The sequence below is a fragment of the Salmo salar genome, chromosome 03 (genome assembly GCF_965601325.2).
Source record: "Salmo salar chromosome 03, fSalSal1, whole genome shotgun sequence".
NCBI lineage: Eukaryota > Metazoa > Chordata > Actinopteri > Salmoniformes > Salmonidae > Salmo > Salmo salar.
This window is the reverse complement of record NC_138293.1, coordinates 78051949-78078380: the sequence shown is the minus strand read 5'-3', so window position 1 is coordinate 78078380 and position 26432 is coordinate 78051949. Positions and strand designations below refer to the sequence as shown.

General features: G+C 42.3%; 1 protein-coding gene across 6 annotated transcripts in view; it reads right to left on the bottom strand.

Annotated features, from left to right (window-relative positions):
- Positions 1-4120: 4120 nt before the first annotated feature.
- The window catches only part of LOC106601675 (uncharacterized), a 28439-nt gene continuing 6127 nt past the window's right edge, over positions 4121-26432 (bottom strand). Inside the window, exons 1-14 of one of the 6 annotated variants that reach the window (XM_082972634.1) lie at positions 20228-20481; positions 18357-18653; positions 11413-11751; positions 10999-11298; positions 10516-10830; positions 10066-10359; positions 9630-9929; positions 9147-9461; positions 8685-8990; positions 8257-8583; positions 7767-8087; positions 5240-5527; positions 4921-5072; positions 4121-4507 (exon numbers count right to left, since the gene is read on the bottom strand). In XM_082972634.1, coding sequence (XP_082828760.1) covers positions 4499-4507; positions 4921-5072; positions 5240-5527; positions 7767-8087; positions 8257-8583; positions 8685-8990; positions 9147-9461; positions 9630-9929; positions 10066-10359; positions 10516-10830; positions 10999-11298; positions 11413-11751; positions 18357-18594 — 3504 coding nt within the window. In that variant the 5' untranslated portion in view covers positions 18595-18653; positions 20228-20481 and the 3' untranslated portion in view covers positions 4121-4498. The other 5 variants (XM_082972618.1, XM_082972626.1, XM_082972612.1 and 2 more) reach the window with 5 other exon arrangements.

The following is a 26432-nucleotide window of genomic DNA, read 5'->3' as shown; positions in this document are numbered from 1 at the left end:
TGCTGATTTTGTACGTTTGCCCACTTACAAAGAAATTATCAGTCTATAATTTTAATAGTAGGTTTATTTGAACAGTGAGAGACAGAATAACAACAACAAAAAATCCAGAAAAACGCATGTCAAAAATGTTATAAAATGATTTGCATTTTAATGAGGGAAATAAGTATTTGACCCCTCTGCAAAACATGACTTAGTACTTGGTGGCAAAACCCTTGTTGGCAATCACAGAGATCAGACGTTTCTTGTAGTTGGCCACCAGGTTTGCACACATCTCAGGAGGGATTTTGTCCCACTCCCCTTTGCAGATCTTCTCCAAGTCATTAAGGTTTCGAGGCTGACGTTTGGCAACTCGAACCATCAGCTCCCTCCACAGATTTTCTACGGGATTAAGGTCTGGCGACTGGCTAGGCCACTCCAGGACCTTAATGTGCTTCTTCTTGAGCCACTCCTTTGTTGCCTTGGCTGTGTGTTTTGGGTCATTGTCATCCTGGAATACCCATCAACAACCCATTTTCAATGCCCTGGCTGAGGGAAGGAGGGTCTCACCCAAGATTTGACGGTTCATGGCCCCGTCCATCGTCTCTTTGATGCGGTGAAGTTGTTCTGTCCCCTTAGCAGAAAAACACCCCCAAAGCATAATGTTTCCACCTCCATGTTTGACGGTGGAGATGGTGTTCTTGGGGTCATAGGCAGCATTCCTCCTCCTCCAAACACGGCGAGTTGAGTTGATGCCAAAGAGCTCCATTTTGGTCTCATCTGACCACAACACTTTCACCAGTTGTCCTCTGAGTCATTCAGATGTTCATTGGCAAACTTCAGACGGGCATGTATATGTATTCTTGAGCAGGGGGACCTTACGGGCGCTGCAGGATTTCAGTCCTTCACGGCGTAGTGTGTTACCAATTGTTTTCTTGGTGACTATGGTCCCAGCTGCCTTGAGATCATTGACAAGATCCTCCCGTGTAGTTCTGGGCTGATTCCTCACCGTTCTCATGATCATTGCAACTCCACAAGGTGAGATCTTGCATGGAGCCCCAGGCCGAGGGATATTGACAGTTCTTTTGTGTTTCTTCCATTTGCGAATAATCGCACCAAATGTGTCACCTTCTCACCAAGCTGCTTGGCAATGGTCTTGTAGCCCATTCCAGCCTTGTGTAGGTCTACAATCTTGTCCCTGACATCCTTGGAGAGCTCTTTGGTCTTGGCCATGGTGGAGAGTTTGGAATCTGATTGGTTGATTGCTTCTGTGGACAGGTGTCTTTTTTACAGGTAACAAGCTGCGGTTAGGAGCACTCCCTTTAAGAGTGTGCTCCTAATCTCAGCTCGTTACCTGTATAAAAGACAACTGGGAGCTAGAAATCTTTCTGATTGAGAGGGGGTCAAATACTTATTTCCCTCAATAAAATGCAAATCAATTTATAACATTTCTGACATGCGTTTTTCTGGATATTTTTGTTGTTATTCTGTCTCTCACTGTTCAAATAAACCTACCATTAAAATTATAGACTGATCCTTTCTTTGTCAGTGGGCAAACGTACAAAATCAGCATGGGATCAAATACTTTTTTCCCCCACTGTATGCATCGGTTAGTCAGAAATACCTTTCAAATGAGCTAGGGGATTGGATCAGAAAACCAGCCAGTATCTGGTGCAACCACCATTTAACTCATGCAGCGCGACACATGTCCATCGCATAAAGTTGATCAGGCTGTTGATTGTGGCCTGTGGAATGTTGTCCCACTCCTCTTCAATGGCTGTGCGAAGTTGCAGGATATTGGCGGAAACTGGAACATTCTCTAGTACACGTTGATCTAGAGCATCCAAAACATACTCAATGGGTGACATGTCTGACTGTGCAGGCCAGGAAAGAAAGCATACAGATCCTTGCAACATTTGACCGTACATTATCACGCTGAAACATGAGATGATGGCACCTGATGAATGGCACGACAATGGGTCTCATGATCTCATCACAGTATCTCTGTGCATTAATATTGCCATTGATAAAATGCAATTGTGTTCGTCGTCTGTAGCTTATGCCTGCCTGCCCATACCATAACCCCACCGCCTCCATGAAGAACTCCATTCACAAGGTTGACATCAGCAAACCACTCGCCCACAAGGCATCATACACACTGTCTGCCATCTGCCCGGTATAGTTGAAACCGGGATTCATACGTGAAGAGCATACTTCTCCAGCATGCCAGTGGCCATAGAAGGTGAGAATTTGCCCATTGAAGTCAGTTACGATGCCGAACTGCAGTCAGGTCAAGACCTTGGTAAGGACGACGAGCACGTAAATGAGCTTCCCTGAGATGGTTTGACACGAAATTCTTCTATTGTGCAAAACCACAGTTTCATCAGCTGTCCAAATGGCTGGTCACAGACAATCTCCCTGGTGAAGAAGCCCGATGTGTAGTGTCACACCAGCCTTCGCTTTGGCTCCCCCTCCTGTCCAGCTCAGGCTTTCGACGTCGCCGGCCTTCTAGCTGCTGCCAAACCTACTGCTGGCAAACGCCCTTCACTCATCAACCCCGGGCATGTCTCATCATCATTACACACAACTGGTTTTAATCCCCACTCTATCATTTTATATATACTCCCTCTGCCATTTGTCTTTTTCTGTCATTGTAAATGTTACTTGTTTTCCTGAGAGGAATCTCTCCTACTATTTCCTGAGTACTTTATATTTTTCACTTTGGGTTCGCCCTGTGCCTTTTTTTTTATGAAGATATGTTGAGCACAACAGTGTTTGGGTTTCATCCCACTTTGATCTATGGTGCTTAAATAAATTCAGTAGTTCTAAACCTGTGACTGCTGGCAACAGCTCTGGTGGACATTCCTGTAGTCAGCAGGCCAACTGCACGCTCCCTCAAAACTTGAGACATCTGTGGCCTTGTATTGTGTGACAAAACTGCACGTTTTAGAGTGACCTTTTGTTGTCCGCAGCACAAGGTGCACCTGTGTAATGATCATGCTGTTTAATCAGACAGGGAGATGCTGCTGGATGCGCAGCCTGCTGGGCATTGTGCCCTCCTCTCCCCTGTCGCCAGCCCCTTGGCACGTCAGTTGGCAACATGTTGTGACTCTGTCCCGGCAACAGTGTCATAGCGTTGGTCCTCAGCCACGGCGGTCTGAGCCAATCAGAGCACTTACAATGCCAGATTACACGAGAGCCAGCCAATTGGGAGGCTGGGTGAACTCAGTCTCTTCCCTCCCAGATGTGAATTCCTTCAAACCCTCCAGACATACACACACACACTCTAACAGATATTCTTGCTGACATATGCAGACATTTTGAGAATAACTGTCTCTTCCTCTGTATTCATGGGGACCTTCCCTGAATGCAGCCAGCTAATATTTCCAGTTCATTTCCTACTGGTGAGCATCTGCATACAGACCAGTGACCATTGCCACACATGATTGGCCTTTCACATGGGAAATGTACCAGCCCACAGTCAGATGCACCACAGTCTTGTGGCGTCCTCTAGTGGGCAACAATGGTGTTACAGTGATGAAACAAGGTGCATGACAGCAAAGGGGGGAAATAAGATATTGTATTTAATTGACACAAGCTGTCTCTAATCTGGTTGTGCGTGTGTGTGTGTGTGTGTGTGTGTGTGTGTGTGTGTGTGTGTGTGTGTGTGTGTGTGTGTGTGTGTGTGTGTGTGTGTTGGGGGGGGGGGGGGTCACTTAAACCAGGGGAGGCTGATCTACAAATAGTATTCCCTGCCAAATAATAGACTTTGTGTGATTAAGATTCACAGAGATACACCTCCCCTGGCTAAGGTGAATCCCCCCACCAAATACACACACACAACAAGACTGTGATTGATTGATTGATTGATTGGAGAAAGCTTGTATCAATTAAATAACTTTTCCTAGGATTTCCTACCAGCAGCAAACCTAGTGTATCATGCTGGAAATACAAGTAAAAAGTGCCAGAAAAACAACAACCAAAAAGCATGGTCCTACTTATGGGGTCTTTTAATGTTGTTCTCTATATGTATTTATGTCAAATCACATATGAAACATGATTTATATTCTTACTAATGGTATATACGTTTTAACATAATTTAAAAACGATAAACGACAAATAACACTCAAGAGGGAGGACAAAGTAGGTTGTTTGAAATAATGTTTTATTATCAGCAGATAATTCAGCAATAACTGGTGTCTAAACACTTCATCATAGAGAGTAATGGTATGCTTTATTTAATAGTGGTTAAACATCCATTTTTATCTCTGCTCAAAAATTATATAATGCATTAACAAGAGATGAGAGCAAGTAAGCGCACCACCACATTGTCTGTCTTTGTGGGGAATAAAAACAAGAACAATTCCCTGTCATCAAACCTGCAACAGGAAAATGTAAGTAATTAAATGTATGCAATGTTGTAAAGAAACGTGTTGTGATTGTATAGGAAAAGGTTGAAATAAATGGTTTCCTTTCCAGTTGAACTCCTAGGGTTCTGTCATATGGAAGTGTCCTGAAGTCATCATTTTGTCTGAAAGAAATAAAATAAAAATGTAAGTAAGTATAAGTTGTTGTGAAAACCTTGTAATGCTTGTTTTATATTCAAAATGTAACTGTGGCTTAACCAGCAATAAAATGCGAGTGAGTGTGATAATGAGGTTGCAGTGACATACAAAATACAAAAAAACTAAAACATATAGCCTCTGGATAGACCAATTTGATTTATATTGAGCATGAAGATAATCTGAATACCCTCTGTGTGGGATGACATTCGATGTCTGAAACTCAACAGGTGCTTCAATAGGTCATCAAAGCAGTAAAGACACACTGGGATATAAGAATGCATTGTTATATTTATTGTTTTACGCTAATCGCACAAACATATATTTGCACTTCAAAGCCAGGCAGTGAAAACCTTTGAGGTGGCTATATCCTCCCTCTCACCTTGACCAGAGTGACTGTGATACTGTAGAGGAGGGAGATGAGGAAGAGGACCAGGAAGATGCAGGCCATGTTCCAGTTCTCCTCTGCAGTATCCGCCAGAATGGGATCAGACCTGTTCTCGTCAAAGAAGACACCCTCCACCCCAAGGAGCTCTACTCAAAAGGAAAAAAGGAGATTTTCATTGAGAAAGTGTTGCAGAAACAGGCTAGCTTGGAATCCAAACTGTAATGCTCTATTACAATGGTGAAAGAGGCTAGAAAGAGGCTAGCACCAGGAAAATGTTCTTGTATCAGAATTGAGTGAACTGACAGACAGACACCTGGTTTGGATATGTTCAGGGCCAGAGTCTGGGTGGTGTGGGTCACCCTGCAGGTGTAAACAGCCCCCGGTGTCCAGTCCTGGTGTGCCAGGCTCAGGTGGCTCCTGATGCCAAACTTTCCTCCTGGTGCCCTGTAGGTGGTGCTAGTGTTGTTGTTCCACAGCTCTGTGACGTTGTCCAGCAGCCAGGTGATGTTGATGTCCGAAGGGCTGAAGCCAAGCACCAGGCAGACGAGCTCACTGGGACCCTGGAGCAGGGTTGCTGTTGGTGCAGAGGGGGTCACTGAGCCTGGAGAGAGAGAGATAGTGAGAGTCATGGAAGGAGAGACTGGAGTGGATGAGACTGGGGAGAGAGGGGGATGTATGACTGAGAGTCTGGAAGAGAAACTGGGAGGATTCAAAAGAATCATCCAAGACCTCAGAAGAACAATTGAAGACCGCCACAAGTCTAGTTCATCCTTGGGAGCAATTGCCAAACGCCTGAAGGTACCATGTTCAGCTGTACAAACAATAGTACGCAAGTATAAACACCATGGGACCACACAGCCATCATAACGCTCAGGAATGAGATGCGTTCTGTCTCCTAGAGATGAACGTACTTTGGTGCGAAAAAAGTGCAAATCAATCCCAGAGCAATAGCAAAGGACCTTGTGAAGATGCTGGAGGAAACAGGTACAAAAGTATCTATATCCACAGTAAAACGAGTCCTTTATCAACATAATCTGAAAGGCCGCTCAGCAAGGAAGAAGCCACTGCTCCAAAACCGCCATAAAAAAGCCAGACTACGGTTTGCAACTGCACATGGGGACAAAGATCGTACTTTTTAGAGAAATGTAGTGTGGTCTGGAGAAACATAAATAGAACTTCTTGGCCATAATGACCATCGTTATGTTTGGAGGAAAAAGGGGGAGGCTTGCAAGCAGAAGAACACCATCCCAACCGTGAGGCACGGGGGTGGCAGCATCATGTTGTGGGGGTGCTTTGCTGCAGGTGGGACTGTGGCACTTCACAAAATAGATGGCATCATGAGGTAGAAAAATTATGTGGATATATTGAAGCAACATCTCAAGACATCAGTCAGGAAGTTAAAGCTCGGTCGCAAATGGGTCTTCCAAATGGACAATGACCCCAAGCATACTTCCAAAGTTGTGGCAAATTGGCTTAAGGACAACAAAGTCAAGGTATTGGAGTGGCCATCACAAAGCCAATCCTATAGAAAATTTGTGGGCAGAGCTGAAAAAGCACGTGCGAGAAAGGAGGCCTACAAACCTGACTCCGTAACTCCAGCTCTGTCAGGAGGAATGTGCCAAAATTCACCCAACTTATTGTGTGAAGCTTGTGGAAGGCTACCCGGAACGTTTGACCCACCTTAAACAATTTAAAGGCAATCCTACCGAATACTAATTGAGAGTATGTAAACTTCTGACCCACTGGGAATGTGATGAAAGAAATAAAAGCTGAAATATTATTATTCTGACATTTCACATTCTTAAAATAAAGTGGTGATCCTAACTGACCTAAGACAGGGAATTTTTACTAGGACTAAATGTCAGTAATTGTGAAAAACTGAGTTTTAATGTATTTGGCTAAGGTGTATATAAATGTCCAACTTCAACTGCATTTTGTATCTACAGTATATCTACTTTTTTGAGATCCTTGTCGACTGTAAATCTGGAATCCGCTCCTTTGCTGCAAGCAACACAGATTATTATTGGTAGTGGTGTTGTGTCATTGACACTAGGGTTTGCATTTGCAATGTTTCTGTCCTGTCTAGACTGTTCGGTCAGTCCCGTGCGGCACTCGACCACAAGTGAGTTCAGCCCCAAAACTTCGGAACCTTTGAGTTGAAAACTTGCTGAGAAGAAAGGCTATATCGGTACGTTATTTTAACAACTCAAATCAAATAGATTCATTTTTACATGTTTACACTTATGAGTTATAATTAATATCTACTTGTATTGTTTTGCTTGTGAGAACAATTAGCAAATTACAGTACTAGCTAGCATAACAATATAGCTTGGCTAGCTGGGTTAGCCAGCTCGATAAACTTAACCAGCGAGCCAATACGATTTTAGTTAGCAAATCCAACAGGATTGATAATTTGACTAATTTAGCAATATACTGAGTAAATGTTATTCTGAGGTGTTTATAAAAATATTAATATAGGAAATGGTCTGTCAATTCTAAATGCATCTCAAGAGTGGTCTGCTGACCTAGCCTTCATTTCTGTCATGATGACATTATTTTTGACAAAGTGTTTTGGGCATTGAATAGCCTATCTGTTGACCTACTGCAGGGCATGAAAGAGAGAGCTCAAAATAGACATGGGATGCACAAAATGGGCATTGTGCACTACAATTAAAATATATTGGGAGACACACTAACTGCATATCTCTGGTATTGTTCTCATCTAAACTCTCCAAGTCTTTAGACAACATTATCAACCATCAACCAACATTATTACTATTTATCAGTACATGTTATTACAATCTAATTCATGCCACTGTTCAAATCAACAGTCCACTCACCAAATACATTCTCTATTGTGTGGGTGATAGGTCTCTCGGAGGACTCGTGTCTGACAGCACATGAGTAATTGGAGTTCTGATCCCACTCGGACCTGGGCACGATGAGTCTACTGTTCATGGAGTAGGTGCTGCTCCCTGCATAAAGGAATGATGGGATACTGGAGTAGCGCGAAAAAGGTAGACGACTGCCGGCCTTCTCCCAATTCACTATTACATCAGAGGGGAAGAACCCAGACACCAAGCAAAGCAGTGTGGCATTATTTGACCCCCATAGATCAGAATCTGATGGTCTCACTATCTTTATAGAGGGTGGCTTGGGATCTGGAGGAACAAAACAAATGAAAAGTTAGTTGATTTTGGGCCTATTCAACAAAATGTAACAGAAATATATTGTTTATTAATATGTCAGAAAAGGCACCAACATAATAGCATCATTATCAAAATCAGCATTCTGGGTTATGTGTACCAAATGAGTGTTCAATTAGCCTACCTCTGCATTTGGTGATATGCTCCACCTGGGCTTGGCTGGAGCAGCGGTGCTTCACCTCACAAGACACAAGTTTGTGTGCATGCCAATCCCTCGCAGACACATTAAACATGATCTGCTCAGTCTGTGTCCCATTGGAATGGTCCTTTGGGGCCCGTGTGACCCCACCTTGAGAAGCCACAAACCCATCCACCTTCCAGCTGACAGAAAAGTCCCCAAGGCTGGGACCCACCAGCAGGCAGGTGACAGGCACCTGTCCACCTGTCCTCAGCTCCTGAAGAGTGGGTCCCTGTAGGTACACCCCCACTTTCTGAGACGATATTGGAGTCACTGAGAGGAAAGGTAAGAATGCCTACATTACTGAATGATGTTCAGGCTACAGGTCTATATCACTGCTCAAGGATAGAATATGTCATAATACCAAAAACTACCTGCACATATATTGATGCTCTTTCTGACTTTCTGAAGATCCTCTTTCTGAAGATCTTTGTCTATGACCTCACAGATGAAGTCCTTCCCCTCATTCCACTCCTGCTGTGTTACTGTGATATGACTGGTTACTGCCACATGTCCGTCTTCCCTCATCCTTCTCTCATTGTCTGCTGCAGACCTCTGATTAGATCCAGACAGCCACTTGATCTGAGGGTTGAAGCCCCGCCCAGAACACATGAGTTTCTGGGTCCCTGAGCCTGACAGCTCCTCATTGGGGACTAGAAGGAGTTCCATGGACGGTTCACCTGGAAACAACACAAACACTTTTCAACTTTAGACCTATGGAGTGCTAAATTAAGACTATACAACAAACAATGGAAACTTAATTTCATGTTGGTAGGCCTAATTACATAAAAGATTGAAATGGTATCATAAGGTAACGACGAGAGAAGTTCACCCACCAAAAAGTGTTCCTGTGGAGTTAGACACCCAGCTGTTGGAGTAGCCTTGGTTCACTTTACAGGTGAAAGTGTTGTCTTTCTTCCAGTGTGATGTGGGTATAGAGAACCGTCTGGTGAGTGAATGGTGGTCTTTGGAGGCAGGCAGATCAACATACTGTTTCTCAGGGAAATCAACCCCATTGGCCTGAAAGGTGACGTAGAGGTCACTGGAGGAGAGTTGTGTGATGGCACACTCCAGCACAGCACTGTCTCCATCCAGTAAGTCTGGGAGAGACCTCCTGATCAGAACTGTGGGAGTGCTGCTCACTGCAGGTCCTGGAGAACACACACACAGAGGAGAGGGATCAACAGGAGAAAGGAATATTCATCTGACTTAATGACAATATACTAAACGTTTATTTTATGTGGTAGACTTGTTGAAAGACATGGCAGCTTTGCTGCTGCAGTATCTCTGAGTATATGAGAAAATAGATACATTCTAACCTTTAACATTGCTGGTCCTCTGTGTGCGGTTGAAGCAGCGATGTTCAGCTCTGCATGTTATTGTGTTCAGGGTTTTCCATTGGCTTGAGGGAAGAGTCAGGTTACTGCTGATGCTCTGAGTTGTGCTGCTGGCCTGGTTCACTGGGGTCCTGCTGGTTGGGTCTTTTCCATCCAGAAGCCAGGACACTTTGGTGTCATACGCAGAGTGGACCACACATGTAGCTGTTACCTCAGTCTGTGTCATCACTGTCCTGAATCTGGGGGTCTCCAGGTGGAGGGATGGAGTAGACGAGGGAAAAGCTGAGAGCAAAACAGATGAGTGTGGAGATAAAATCAAATAATAGTTTTTATATACTCCAAGGTAATTAGGTTATGATTTATGACTTTGAAGCAACACTTTAAACAGGTAAGGGGCTTCTGTAAGTTTACAAATTACCTGTGCATAAACTGGTGCTCTTCCTGACAGTTTTCTGAAGATCTTTGTCTATGACCTCACAGATGAAGTCCTTCCCCTCATTCCACTCCTGCTGTGTTACTGTGATATGACTGGTTACTGCCACATGTCCGTCTTCCCTCATCCTTCTCTCATTGTCTGCTGCAGACCTCTGATTAGATCCAGACAGCCACTTGATCTGAGGGTTGAAGCCCCGCCCAGAACACATGAGTTTCTGGGTCCCTGAGCCTGACAGCTCCTCATTGGGGACTAGAAGGAGTTCCATGGACGGTTCACCTGGAAACAACACAAACACTTTTCAACTTTAGACCTATGGAGTGCTAAATTAAGACTATACAACAAACAATGGAAACTTAATTTCATGTTGGTAGGCCTAATTACATAAAAGATTGAAATGGTATCATAAGGTAACGACGAGAGAAGTTCACCCACCAAAAAGTGTTCCTGTGGAGTTAGACACCCAGCTGTTGGAGTAGCCTTGGTTCACTTTACAGGTGAAAGTGTTGTCTTTCTTCCAGTGTGATGTGGGTATAGAGAACCGTCTGGTGAGTGAATGGTGGTCTTTGGAGGCAGGCAGATCAACATACTGTTTCTCAGGGAAATCAACCCCATTGGCCTGAAAGGTGACGTAGATGTCACTGGAGGAGAGTTGTGTGATGGCACACTCCAGCACAGCACTGTCTCCATCCAGTAAGTCTGGGAGAGACCTCCTGATCAGAACTGTGGGAGTGCTGCTCACTGCAGGTCCTGGAGAGCACACACACAGAGGAGAGGGATCAACAGGAGAAAGGAATATTCATCTGACTTAATGACAATATACTCAACATTTATTTTATGTGGTAGACTTGTTGAAAGACATGGCAGCTTTGCTGCTGCAGTATCTCTGAGTATATGAGAAAATAGATACATTCTAACCTTTAACATTGCTGGTCCTCTGTGTGCGGTTGAAGCAGCGATGTTCAGCTCTGCATGTTATTGTGTTCAGGGTTTTCCATTGGCTTGAGGGAAGAGTCAGGTTACTGCTGATGCTCTGAGTTGTGCTGCTGGCCTGGTTCACTGGGGTCCTGCTGGTTGGGTCCTTTCCATCCAGAAGCCAGGCCACTTTGGCGTCATACGCAGAGTGGACCACACATGTAGCTGTTACCTCAGTCTGTGTCATCACTGTCCTGAACCTGGGGGTCTCCAGGTGGATGGATGGAGTAGACGAGGGAAAAGCTGAGAGCAAAACAGACGGAGAAGTCAGATTTAGATTGTTACTATGTCTTTCAATTGTACAATATTCAATACCCATCCTCTGGCCTAATACACAGTTCTGTCACTGAAACCCACCTGAGCAAATGCTAATGGTCCTGGAGACTGTTGTTCCTGGAGGTGGTCCTTGTGCTGCATTGTGGGTGGCCTTGCATGTGACCTCTGACCCTTGAGTCCATTGGCCCTGGTCCAGCTCCAGCTGGCTGTTCAGGCTGAAAGTTTTCTCCTCACCTTCTACACTCTGCAGCTTCCGCTGGACTGGAGAGGTGGTCGCAGTTTTGTCATCCAGCAGCCACTCCACACTCAGCTTGTCAGGGTAGAATCCACTCAGAATGCAGAGGAGTCCCACCTTCGATCCTCCCTCCAGTTCCTCCCAGAGAGGATACAGGGTGATATTTGGAGGAATGACCCGCTGCACTAATACAAAGTGGAAGGAGGAGGAAAATTCAGGGCCACTTTTTGACTTTACAATTTTTCCTGATTTGGTGATTAACAAGATGTAAACCAAAGTCAGATTGTAAACTTTTAATCAAATTCTTCATACCTTTTTTTTATGCAGTTTTATGTAACCCAGTCTATGAAAACCAGGCCTGGGCTGAGTGTAATGACTTTTAACATAGCCTAGATGGCGCTATGGACCTATTAGGGAGCTGGCTGGCTGGGCCCTGAGAACTGGTAATGGTAGTGGCCAGATGTGGAGTTGGAGGGTTGTGAAACGCAGGTGTTAGAGCAGGACATGCCTCAGCGAACAGGGAATGCAGCAGACAGAAGCGTGGGGTAACACCCTGGTCCCAAAAAAGCATCCCAAAAAACAGAAGTGAAACATGTTGCTGAGCAACCGTGTGTATCAGAAGCCAGGTGTGAGGTCTAGTTCTGTTTAAGGAAATCAGTTGCCATTTGCATGTTTCCGAGCTATTTACATTAAGAGTTATTTTCTTTACTTCTGTTATGTAACTTCTTTCCACTTGGTGTTATATTTTCATTGTCTTGACAACCCATCAAGCTATTTCTGAATAGTTTGCATGCCAAGTGTAGCAAGGCCCACTGATTCCAGATGTGTTCATGCAGTACCCAGTATGCAAACAGCATCCAGCAAAAATAAGATGTAGATTACTTACTGTAGATTCATCCACACATCACAACAGCCACACAGTTCTAAAATAACTTTTAAAACACTTCTACTAATGTAACCGCAAATAAGAAATGTGTTTCTTCAATGTTTATAATACATTATAATGCATCATTCTAGCTGCATTTTCTTTCTAATAAATGGAGAAATGCTAAGGGAAGAACAATACACTGCTGTTCACTTCAGTTACACTTTTATTATCGTAATAGTTTAAAAAGGCACAATGAAATATTTACAAATCTAACCTCTACAGTTGAACTATTCAAACAAAATCAACAATAAAGACAAGCAGGAGAACAGTTACATATATTGTATCCATTCATATATTGTAAGTATGAAAAGTTATATCTTCTTCAAGTACTTCAAACTCAGTTTCTTCATTTCACCTGAAATAAGAAGCAAACATTTGTTCACTTAAATTACTTACAATAATTGTGACATCTATTTAGATGCAATTATTATTTGTATTAGCTGACACTTCAAAGAAATGACTTGTGTAATTAACTATACTTATATATAATATAACTATTAGGCCTATATAATAATATAGTTATAATGTAAGTTATATATAATATATTTAGCTTATTCTCTCTCACTAGTATGCCTCTTGCAGAGAATTGCAACACACAAAATAGGCCTATGTGTACATTCTTATCTTGCTAGAATCTGTTCATGTTGCTACTGAAAGTTCTACCACGTATACATGGATTGTTTGTTTGAATGTGGATCCATACAGTCTATGGAACTTTCAAAACCCAAATGTCTTCCTTTCACATTACTCTTCCCACACTATGGTCATGGCTAGAAGGGATACAGCTTTTGTCAAGTTAACTTTATTTTTGCATTTTAGCTAACCCTAACCTCTTTCCTAACCTTAACCTAATTATCCTAACCTGCTACGTTAATTCTCCTAACCTGTTGCAGCAGGTAGCCTAGTGGTTAGAGCATTGGGTCAGTAACCGAAAGGTTGCTGGTTCGAGTCCCTGAGCTGACAAGGTACAAATCTGTTGTTCTGCCCCTGAGCAAGGCAGTTAACCCACATCTCCCTCAGCTCTGAAGATGTGTTGATTATGGCAGCCCCCTACACCTCTCTGATTCAGAGGGGTTGGGTTAAATGTGCAAGACAACTGACTAGGTATCCCCCTTTCCCCTAACCTGCTACAAAAAGTCAAATCTGACAAAAACTTATCCCATTTAGTAAAAACCCCAGATTCCCAACAAGGTATTACCTTGATGGCAGTTGCTCCAACGCCATACAGCAGAGTTATGAGGAAGAGTATGATGAAGGTGAAGGCTGTTTTTCCCATGCTGTCCCTGTCGGTTTCCATGGTGTTGCTGCATGGACAGTCAGTCAACACGAGACACTCTGCATATGGATATAAGAACAGTGTCAGTAGGCAGTCAAAATGGTCCCTCTACTCTGGTGCCCAGTCTGAAACCCAATCACAAACCCCAACTTCTGGACACTTCTTGATGGCTCCTAAGAAATCTGAAAGTATTTGTTATAGATCTTAGTTCCACCATAGCTCCAGCCATATTGTTAACAAGGGGGAGTTTTCACCGTATTGCATGTAGCCTACTCTTACTGTTCATTGCAGATCTAAAGGGGCTATCAATACGTGTCAAACTGTTGGAATGGGTATACTTTGAACTGTTTTATGGGAAACCATGCATAGTACAGCTGTCTCCGGTATCAGTCATAGATAATACTGTCTCCGGTATCAGTCATAGATAATACTGTCTCCGGTATCAGTCATAGATAATACTGTCTCCGGTATCAATCATAGATAATACTGTCTCCGGTATCAATCATAGATAATACTGTCTCCGGTATCAGTCATAGATAATACTGTCTCCGGTATTAGTCATAGATAATACTGTCTCCGGTATCAATCATAGATAATACTGTCTCCGGTATCAATCATAGAAAATACTGTCTCCGGTATTAGTCATATATAATACTGTCTCCGGTATCAGTCATAGATAATACTATCTCCGGCATCAGTCATAGATAATACTGTCTCCAGTATCAGTCATAGATAATACTGTGATATTTGGTAGGACTTGAGAAAAAAATCTAAAGCATGCTTTGTCTATTGGACTTGAGTATGTTTTTTTCTGCCTCACCCCCTATGACCTTTCATCAATTACTGAGTTATTACTTAACGAATACAACACATTAAAAATCTAAAACATGAGGATATCAAACCAGCAGTGAAGGTGACCCTGACTTGCTTTGGCCAAACGGCACACTTGCCGATTAATGGGGACTTCCAACTTCTACTTGGCTTGGCTTGCTTCTTGTGAACGAACCCTAGTCATATCTCATCCATTTTCAAACCCATGGTGGTAGACTTTGAATCAATAGAACAGACATATAGCATTTCTATAGGTGAAACCCAGTAGAGGGAACAGAAGCACACAAAGCCAAACAGCAAGAAGACAGGAACACCTGATTAAGTTCAATGCACTACATCTGATTACACCAAAGACATGAGGAGAATATCTGAAACAGCAGATAACTGGGTGGCTAATGCTAGAGCTACACTTCCATAGTTCATTCCTGTCATCAGGGGAACATTTTATCAATGTAAGTGTATATCACTTCTCTATTGTGTACAAGACTATAGCTCAGTGTGCAAAATAAGCTTTATACTAATACATTATTCAGTGTCCACCATTACTGTATTACAGATATATTGCATGATAATTGTGACCTGATTGCAAATGTAAAGCATCAATACTTTGCTTGACTTGTATTGTCACTTTATCATTAGTTCTAGTAGTGTGAGAGTTGACATTTTCCCCAAACAGAGATACTGAAGCTTTGCACAAAAGTGGGGAGATGGGACAGACATGAGTAGGAACTGCATGACATACAGTACATAAACAGGATTAATGATTTAAAGTTTTTATTTTTATTTTGATTCTGCACTTAAAAGACACACAACATGTTATGTCACTGACACAAACAGCAGAGGTAACACGCAGCAACACACATCAACAAAACACAACACAACCTCTACTGGGCCTTGCAGCACTGAGGCACATTCAAGCTGAGGTTAACTAGGTTGGGTTGGTTTGAGGTTCTGTCAATGGTTCTCATAAGAATTTTTGTGGACTTGATCATGCTTTCGTGGTAAACTACACAGCTATACACCACTTCTTTGTTCTTCCACAAGTCATTGCTAAATGTGAGCTGACTGTAGACAGAGTAGGTCCTTCCTGATTGAATCTGGCTAGTGGTGTTGAATTGGTACAATGCTGAACTGCTCGTTCTCTCCACCGGCTCATCATCAATAAGCCAAGCCACTAAAACTTCCTTGGGGTAGAAGTCTTTGACGTAGCAAGTCAGGGTCACCGTATTATCACTAGTTTTTTCTGCTGGGGCCAGCAGAAAGACAGATGGACGCTGTGGATCTCCTCCTGGAAGCACGAGAGAACAGTCAGGGCTTCTCTCCATGCAAGTACTTGGCAAACAATTTACATTTTGCTAAATGCTGCCTATATTAAGCCAACCAAACAATGTCTTCCCTCACAGGAGTTTCGTCTTGAGAGACCAAAGGGACCCATCATATACAAGCATTTTGTCATTTTGCAGTCAGTCATCATCTGATTTAATCAGATCAAATTGCTATCAGCTCCATTGGGTTCCTTGCAATTCTGACAATTAAAGTCATTTTTCACTAGTCTAAACAATCTCCTATCATAATTTTGAATTCCCAGAAGATGGCCAATTGGACATCTGTTTGATAGGTTTTGAAACATCGTAAATATGAAATCCCAATGAAGTAAAAAGAAAAGTGAGAGGGAAACCAAAGCAGTTTGTCTTACCGGTCTCCCTCTTGTAGGGTTTCTTTACCAAGGACCCCAGGTTTTCCAAGTGATCTACAGCGCAGTAAAATACTGTCCCATTGCTCCAGTCCTCATAAGTGATGTCAAGTATGGCAATTTTGTCAGTGACACCCATCCGGCTGGTTAAGGTCTTTCCATTGTCATTTTCCCATTTGACACTCATGAAGCCAGTAACTAGTTCTTTGACATCGCACACAAGCTCAGCTTTTTTGTTCATAAGCATATCCTCAAGAGACGGCGGGATGATGTTAATGACCACTGAATGTGCATGGACTGGACCTGCTGAGAAAGGATGTAAGGAATGTTCACCAAGCTGTTTGTGACAACAGCAATTCAAATGTAAACAGTTTGTATGTTTTGGATCAATGTAGGCTATTCTGTTTTCCCTCCAGTTGGCTGGTCACAATCAATCCTTTTTCATGCATGAGCTATTTTGATGGAATTTAAGATAAACCTTTAAGTGCTCATTAGAAAAATTTGCTAACTTTTCAATCTGGCCTGGAGCTCTGTCACAAAATCCCTGCTTCTTGAAGCTCCTTTAATAAGATACCAAGAGAAGATAATCTGACGTATTTTACTCACCATCTGATGAAGTGTAGCCCACAGTTCTCCTCACATTTCCAGCTTTGTTCTTAAACACGCAAGTGAATGAAACTTCTTCACTCTTCCACTCACTCTCATTGACCCTGAGATAGCTGGTTGTGCTGTACAGAGTTTTCTCACTCTTCTTCTCACTCTCACAAGAACTCTTGAAATCAGATACAACTTCTTTTTCTATTCCTTTTTCCATCCTCATCCATTTGATTGTGTGTGTACGGGGTGAAAAGTCATTGGCAAAGCAGGCGAAGGAAGCCGTCTTATTTTCTGCCATCTCCTCTTTAGAGGGGGTCATTACGTAAAGAGACGGGTGCTGCAGATATTCCACTAAAAAACAAACATACACACATATATATATATATATATATGCAGAAGCAGAGAGAAAACAACATACATTTGCAGAAGCTGCCATAGGCTACAAATGCGCAGTAAAGATGAATAGAACAGCTAAACAGCTTATGGGAAATTTCACGGTAACAGAGTGATAGTGAGACTCCGATTTTTCACTTCTAAAATGTTTTTGAAACAAAAATCAGAGATTGCAAAGTTAAACAAACCATGCAACTCTATCCACAAGGAGTCATTTTTACAATTTCCACAGAAAATCTTACAAAAACACATTTACTTGGAGAACAGTGTAACAGAATGACGGTTTGTGCTGTCATTCTGTTACCAAACTTTGAATCGGTACTATTCAAGTAAATATCCTTTCATTTTTAAAAAGTGTATATCAAAGTATATAAAGTCTTAGACTGTGGACATAGAATAATTATGCTGGCAGACGAAAGCAAAAAGCTCAACATTGTTTGTAGCATGCCTTCTTGGGGAGATGGCTTAAATAGTCAGCAACTAAAGGGGCAAGCTACAGCCACTCCATCCAACCCTCATCCTAGTGCCATAGCACATTCACCACAACTAGACTGACACCTATTAATGTTTATACAATTGTCCTAAATGGTTTATTCTACAGTGGGTGACAGTGACACAAATGTTGATTGTTACAGTGAACAGCAATTAGCAATGACTACGTTTTAATGCATTTATTGTTTAATTTGCCCTAAGGTGTCAGGAAATGTAGGTGTTATACTTACTGCATGAGCGTTGATAGCAGTTGTAATATGTAGGCATCAAAATGATTGTAGCCTAGGCTGTATAGTCCATAATTGCAGCAGTGTAATTTTCCAGCAAAAATATGTGCAAATTGTATGTCTTATTCAGATTTCATAAGCTTATTGTCTTCAATATTTAGATTTCTAAAAATGTATCTTTCAACAAAACTAAACATAAAATAACCCGCAAATTATGATTATCACAGAGGCTATGTTTTTACGAAATTAGTAGATTAATAGGCTACATTGATATAAATACATTAAACTCAACAATATATTATTATTATTATTAGTGACATATGTTATTAAATGGATAAACAAATACATCTTACCTTGTTTCTTCAATGGTACAGTCTTTGAACCAGCTGAATGTTCCACGGCGCATTCAAAGATTTTACTGTCCCAGTCTGCTCTCTTTACACGGAGTTGACTGACTCCCATGTAGCTTCCACTGGTTTGGACCGCAGGGTACTGAACGAAATCAGTCAGGGAATTTCCGCCTTGTTCATTCCATTTGAAGGTGAGGGAGGCAGGCGTGAAGCCAGTGGCAATGCAACCCAGAGTCACCATATCTCCGGTCCCGGAGCCACATTGCGCAAGAGGGAACAAAGTCGGAGCAGTTGATGAGGCTGTAAGATAAATAATGTGTTACAAATACTCCATAAAGCCCAACAGTTTTATAGAATACACCATGAAAAAATAAATACATAAATAAATCAACACTGACCAAATAAAATAGTTCTAACAGTTCTAAGGACCTATTCTATTTTACATCGTCAGGTTATTTAACATTCATTTAGTAGGCTAGGTTTAATACATGATGATTTATTACCAGACTTAGGGTAGGATATTGTTCACTCCAAATACATGCACATAGGTTACACTGAGTTGAATGTGTTATCAAAAACGTAAAATACAATATCCACTGATAAAAGACAGGTAGTTAGGACTGTAGGCTATATAATTTTTTGATTGATTAAACATAAACATTTTCATTTATTAAATATTTGTCCTTATATTTAAGCGATCATTTTCCACTATGAACTATGCCTTGCATCAACCAAAATGAGATTCTTACCTAATGAAACGGTTACTATTGTACCCTGACCCCAGTAGTCAAAAGCAGCGTAGCACTGTGTTTAATTACCTTAACAAGTGGTATAAAAAGCATTCTCCCCAGGTTCTATACCCTCTTATTCCCATTCTTAACCAAAGAGCGCAAAAGGAACGCAAGTATTTTGTACACTTTCTGATATTTACGTTTACTGTAATGTTAGGTTATGATGTTTTACTTTAAGTTTGTTTGGCACACTTTACTTCAAATAGGCTTCATTATAGACATGTATCTTAATTCCATTGCAGATTAAAGGTAACCTTAAACCTTTAATTTAATAACCTAAAACAGAAAAATATAAAAGGCTTCAAAATGTATTTGTAAGATTACGACATTTTCATTTGAAAGTCTCACCTGATGAAACTGTAACCATTGTCCCTTTCCCCCAGTAGTCAAAACCGTAGTCACAGTGCAAATAACCAATACAGGCTATGCACAAAAACCTGTGCCAATGTATTTCGATATTTAATATTGTCCATGTCATACTTTTTAAAGGTTTGTTTTAAAATCACATCAATGAATTTCCGTTGTATTTGTCCAGATTATGAATATGCCTTTGTTATAGAGTAGGCCTACCGTTACTGTTTTTGATCCTCAATTCAATTTAGCAAATTGACAAAATGAAGCCTAGAATCGGGTTGTAAAAAAACGACATGTATTTGACTTTTCGAATGATCACTGACACATTTGATGAAATGATAATACTTTTTCTTACCTGATGAAACGGTAACCATTGTGCCTTTCCCCCAGTAGTCAAAAGCATGGTCACAGTGCAAACTTTCAATACGTGCAACGCACAAAAACTACCGCAAGTGAAGACCAAAAATACATATTTCCAGCCTTTAGGAGAGAGGGACTTTTAACTCAAAGTCCAACCTCAATAATAATGCAAAAATAAACAGAATATGTTTTTGTTTTACCTGTGGACACGGTCACCATGGTCCCTTTCCCCCAGTAGTCAAAGTAGTTGTCACAGTGAATGGTCTGACCAATACTTCGTACAAAATCAGTCAAAATAACCTTAATAGTCACTAGTTATGTGTCAATAATGAAATAACTTTTTTAGGTCTGAATGTTAAGGCTACTTACCAGAAGTTATCGTGACTTGGGTCCCTTTCCCCCAGTAGTCGAAATAGTAATCACAGTGATAATTGTTTATCTGCCCCTAAACTAAAAACCCAATTCATTTCAAACGTATTGCTTCATTAACTTTATTTTGTGGCATCTTGATGGTTGGCTCCTTCCCTGGGGAGATGCACTTCCCATCAAAACGGAAGTGTTGCATGAAGTTAACTTTGGCTGAAAGTGTGAGCACATTTTTCTTCCTGTCCTTTTTGAGAGTGAGCCCCTGGTTTCTCTATCCGTTGTGAATGTTGATATATGGGAAGCATCTTGAGCATCATCCTGATAGTTATTATTCCTGATAGGGCTATTTCATTCCAGATACTGTGGGTGTGATACCTTGGTGACACACAGGATTGACAATCATAGGTCAAAATCTCTGCTCCTTGTTTCCATACAGTTGCTGGTAGTTGGTCGTGAGTGGTGGCCATCAGTCCCGAATTTGATATGTATAATCTAGGTCAATGCTTAACACAGACATTTGGCCAAAAACATTCATGGCTGACCATCACTTAATTGGTCTTCTCTATAGAAACAATTAGAAGACCACAATCATTCCAGTGCCCAAGAAAACCAAGCTGACATGCCTAAATGACCCCGTTGCACTCACCCCTGTCATCATAAAGTCCTTTGAAAGGCTGGCACACATCAAGGCCAGCATGCCAGACACACTAGACCCACTCCAATTTGCTTAACACTCCAACAGATCCACTCAAGATGCCATCTCCATTGCAATCCATACTGCTCTATCACACCTGGACAAGAGGAACACCTATGTGAGAATGCTGTTCATTAACTATAGTTTCGCATTCAATACCATTGTTCCCTCCAAGCACGGGCCCTAGGTCTAGACTCCATCCTTTGCAACTGGATACTGGACTTCCTGACAGGCAGACCACAGGCTACAACAACTGAGGATTGGCAACAACTCCTCCACTACACTGACTCTCAAAAATACCTTCACTACACTGACTCTTAACACGGGGCCAGGCACGACACCAACTCCATCACCAAGTTTTCAGATGACACCACAGTTGTAGGCCTGATCAACAACAGTGATGTGACAAGGGAAGAGGTAAGAGACCTAGCAGTGCGGTGCCAGGACAACAACCTATCCTTCAATATCAGCAAAAAGAAAGAGGTGATTGTCAACTTCAGGAAGCAGGGAGAAGGATATGCCCAATCCACATCGATGGGACTGCTGTGGAGAGAGTCAGTGACTTCAAGTTCCTCTGCGTCCAAATCACAGAGAACCTGACATGGACACACAACAGCATCACTCTAGTCAAGAAGGAGCAACAACGCCTCTACTTCCAAAGGCAGATGCAAAAATCTGGCATGTCCCCCTGGATACTCTCCAACTTCTACTGCTGCACCATTGAGAGCGTCTTGACCGGATGCATCACAACCTGGAATGGAAACTGCTCCACTCTCGACCACAAGGACCTTCAACAGGTGGTGAAGACATCCCTGTCCATCACTGGTGCTGTGCTCCCACCCGTAAAGTACATTAACTTCAAGCGGTGCCTGAAGAAGGCACGTAACATCATTAAGGACCCCACATACCCAGCCACAGACTGTTCACGCCTTTACTGTTTGGCAGACGGTATCGGAGCATCGAGTCTCGGGGCTCAGAGACAACCTTTACCCTCATGCTATCAGACTGCTGAACATGTGAACCAGGACGACCACCTCTACACCAACAATTTATTTGCATGGACTTTTCACACCTTAGCAGACATGCACTCGCTCACACATCCACTCACATGCCCACACAGTCTGTTTTTTCTGCTACCGCACGGCAAGCGTACCAGAGTGCCAAGTCCGGGACCAAAAGGCTCCTGAACAGCTCTACCACCAAGCTATGAGACTGCTGAACAGTTCATTAAACAGCTACCCAGGCTTTCTGCTTTTCACCACCTACCTACATGTAGATAATACTTCAATCAATCACCTAACCAAACCTACATGTACATATTACCCTTAATCAATCACCCCAACTATCTTGTACCCCAGTACACTGACTCGGTACTAGTACTCGTTGAATATAGCTTGTATATAGCCTGTTATTGTTATTTTATTGTGATATTATATTGTGTTACTATTTTCTTTTGATCTATTTATTTGTTTTAACTGTTTTGTTGGGAAAGGGCTTGTAAGTAAGCATTTCACGGTAAAGTCTACAGTTGTTGTATTCAGCACACGTGACAAATATAATTTGATTTGATTTTATATGCACAAACCCACAAACCATGACTACGGCTTTTGGACTTATATAATTATGGCACAAACTTACTGCATAATTCAACACTTTTCTCTCCGTGCTCACCCTCCCCAGCACATGTAAATATCATACTGTAAATTGTTTGTGCCTTTCATGAATTTATATTTCTGCTAATTGTACTATATTTATATTCCATTTGCATGCTTATTCCTATTGTTATTACTGTCCCATTGTTGATAGGTGAACCTGCAAGTAAGCATTTCATTATACTGTGTACTATTTGTATCCTGTGCATATGACAAATAAACTAGGGTCTATTTTTCAGAATTTCCACCTGACTGAAGTGCCCAAAGTAAACTGCCTGTTACTCAGGCCCAGAAGCCAGGATATGCATATAATTGGTAGCATTGGATAGAAAACACTTTGAAGTTTGTAGAAATGTTTAACTAATGTATGAGACTATAACACAATTGATATGGTAGGAGAAAGTCTAAAGAAAAACCAACCTGAATTTTTTTATTTAGGTCCCAGGCTCTTATAATGGAAAGCTATGGGTCCTATGCATTTCCAGCTCCCAGATTGCAATTAATATGGCGTCCACTAGATGTCAACAGTCTTTGTTCAAGGTTTCAGGCTTGTTTCTTCAAAAACAAGGAAGAATTTGGAGTTTTGGTACAAAGAGTCACAGTGAAAAATCAGTCTGTGGGCGCGCACTTGCTAATTTTACTTTTCTATTGAACATACTTCTTTCTGTATGAAATATTATAGTTTATTGACATTTTAGGGTACCTGAAGATTAAATAGAAACATAGTTTGACTTGTTTGAACAAAGTTTAGCGGTAGCTTTTTGGATTCCTAAAATAAAATAGAAAAATAGAAAAATTGTAAAAAAAATACATAGTAATATCTAACCATATAATGAAAGCAACAATTGAAGTCGAGGAGGAATGGTAGGCTAGCTGATAGACATGAGTCTTAAGGCCTGCTTTAAAAGCTCCAACAGTCTGAACAACCCTGAAATTATCTGGAAGGGAGTTCCATAGGTATGGTGTGAGAGAGGAAAAGGCACGGTCCCCCATTGTGATGAGCCTGGTCCTGGGGGCATGAAGGAATTTGACGTGGCTTGAACATAGGGTGCATGGAGGTTCATAGGGGGAGAGTAGATCTGACAGGGAGGCGGGTCCCTGATGCCATTTAGGGGTTTGTTGATGAGGAGGAGAATTTTATAATCAATTCTTTGAGGAACAGGTAACCAATGGAGATAATGGTGCCGGAGGGGATTGCTGCTGTTTCACGGGCTCCTAACCAATTGTGCTATTGTGTGTTTTTTCGCGTTATTTGTAAATTATTTTGTACATAATGTTTCTGCCACCATCTCTTATAACCAAAAATAACTTCTGGATATCAAAACAGCAATTACTCACATTGTATTGGACAAATATTTTTTCTTTAACGAGTCTGACGCAAAGGATTTACTTCAGACACCAGACAAGGCCCAAATACCCATCATTCGCATGAAGAAGAGACAGAGATATAGGGGACGTAGGTTGAGGTGCCTAATAAACTGAATAAGCTCCGATCAAGACTATCCTACTAACTGGACATTAAAAACTGTAAAATCTTATGTTTCACCGAGTCATGGCAGAACGACAACATGGATAACATACAGCTGGCTAGGTTTTCCATGCATCGGCAAGATAGAACAGCTGTCTGTCATCTCTGAATGGGTGGCAGTCTGTGTCTATTTGTCAATAACAGCTGGTGCACGAAATCTAATATTAAGGAAGTCTCAAGGTTTTACTCGCCTGAGGTAGAGTATCTCATGATAAGCTGTAGACCACACTATCTACCAAGAGAGTTCTCATTTATATTATTCGTTGCCGTCTATTTACCATCACAAACCAATGCTGGCACTAAGACCGCACCCAATGAGCTGTATAAGGCCATAAGCAAACAAAAAAATGCTCATCCAGAGACGGCACTCCTAGTGGCCGGGGACTTTAATGCAGGCAAACTTAAATCCGTTTCACCTCATTTCTACCAGCATGTTACATGCCCAACCAGATGACGCAGATGCTAAGCTACAGGACTGTTTTGCTAGCACAGACTGGAATATGTTCCGGGATTCTGGGGCAGCAGGATAGCCTAGTGGTTGCAAGATGGAATCCCCGAGCTGACAAGGTAAAAATCTGTTGATCTGCCCCTGAAAAGGGCAGTTAACCCACTGTTCCTAGGCCGTCGTTGAAAATAAGAATTTGTTCTTTGTTAAATAGTTAAAAAAAGGTAAAATAAAAAATGGCATTGAGGAGTACACCACATCAGTCACTGGCTTCATCAATAAGTGTATTGATGACGTCATGCCCACAGTGACCGTACGTACATACCAGAAGCCATGGATTACAGGCAACATCCGCACTGAGCTAAAGGGTAGAGCTGCCGCTGTCAAGGAGTGGAACTCTAACCCAGACGCTTATAAGAAATCCTGCTACGCCCTCCGACAAACAGGCACAGAGTCAATACAGGACTGAGATTGAATCCTACTACACCGGCTCCGACACTCGTCGGATGTGGCAGGGCTTGCAAACTATTACAGACCGCAAAGGGAAGCACAGCCGTGAGCTGCCCAGCTAAATGACTTCTATGCGCGCTTCGAGGCAAGCAACACTGAAGCATGCATGAGAGCACCAGCTACGCTCTCCGTAGCCGATGTGAGTAAGACCATTAAACAGGTCAACATTCACAAGGCCGCAGGGCCAGATGGATTACCAGGATATGTACTCCGAGCATGCACTGGCCAACTGGCAAGTGTCCTCACTGACATTTTCTCCTGTCCCTGACCGAGTCTGTAATACCAACATGTTTCAAGCAGACCACCATAGTCCCTGTGCCTAGGAACATCAAGGTAACCTGCCTAAATGACTACAGACCCGGAGCACTCACGTCTGTAGCCATGAAGTGCTTTGAAAGGCTGGTCATGGCTTACTTCAACATCATTATCCCAGAAACACTAGACCTACTCCAATTTGCATACTGCCCCAACAGATCCACAGATGACGCAATCTCTATTGCACTCCACTCTGCCCTTTCCCATCTGGACAAAAGTAACACCTACGTGAGAATGCTATTCATTGACTACAGCTGAGCGTTCAACACCATAGTGCCCTCAAAGCTCATCACTAAGCTAAGGACTCTGGGACTAAACACCGGTCCTCTCCTGTATTATCTGTTCACCCATTACTGCATAGCCAAGCACGACTCCAACACCATCATTAAGATTGTCGACGACACAATGTTAGGCCTGATCAACGACAATGATAAGACAGCCTATAGGGAGGAGGTCAGAGACCTGACATGTGGTGCCAGGATAACAACCTCTCCCTCAATGTGATCAAGACAAAGGAGATGATTGTGGACCACAGGAAAAGAAAGGCCGAGCACGCCCCCATTCTCATCAACAGGGCTGTAGTGGACCAGGTTGAAAGCTTCAAGTTCCTTGGTGTCCACATCACCAACTAACTATCATGGTACAAATACACCAAGACAGTTGTGAACAGGGAACGACAATGCCTATTCTCCCTCAGGAGACTGAAAATATTTGGCATGGGTCCTCAGATCCTCAAAAAGTTCTACATCTGCACCATCGACATCATTTTGACTGGTTGCATCACCACCTGGTACGGCAACTGCTTGGCCTCCGACCGCAAGGCACTACAGAGAGTAGTGCGTACGGCCTAGTACATCACTGGGGCCAAGCTTCCCGCCATCCAGGCCCTCTATACCAGGCGGTGTCAGAGGAAGGCCCTAAAAATTGCCAAAGACTCCAGCCACCCTAGTCATAGACTGTTCTCTCTGGTACCGCACGGCAAGCAGTACCGGAGCGCCAAGTCTAGGTCCAAAGGGCTACTTAACAGCTTCTATCCCCAAGCCACAAGACTTCTGAACAGCTAA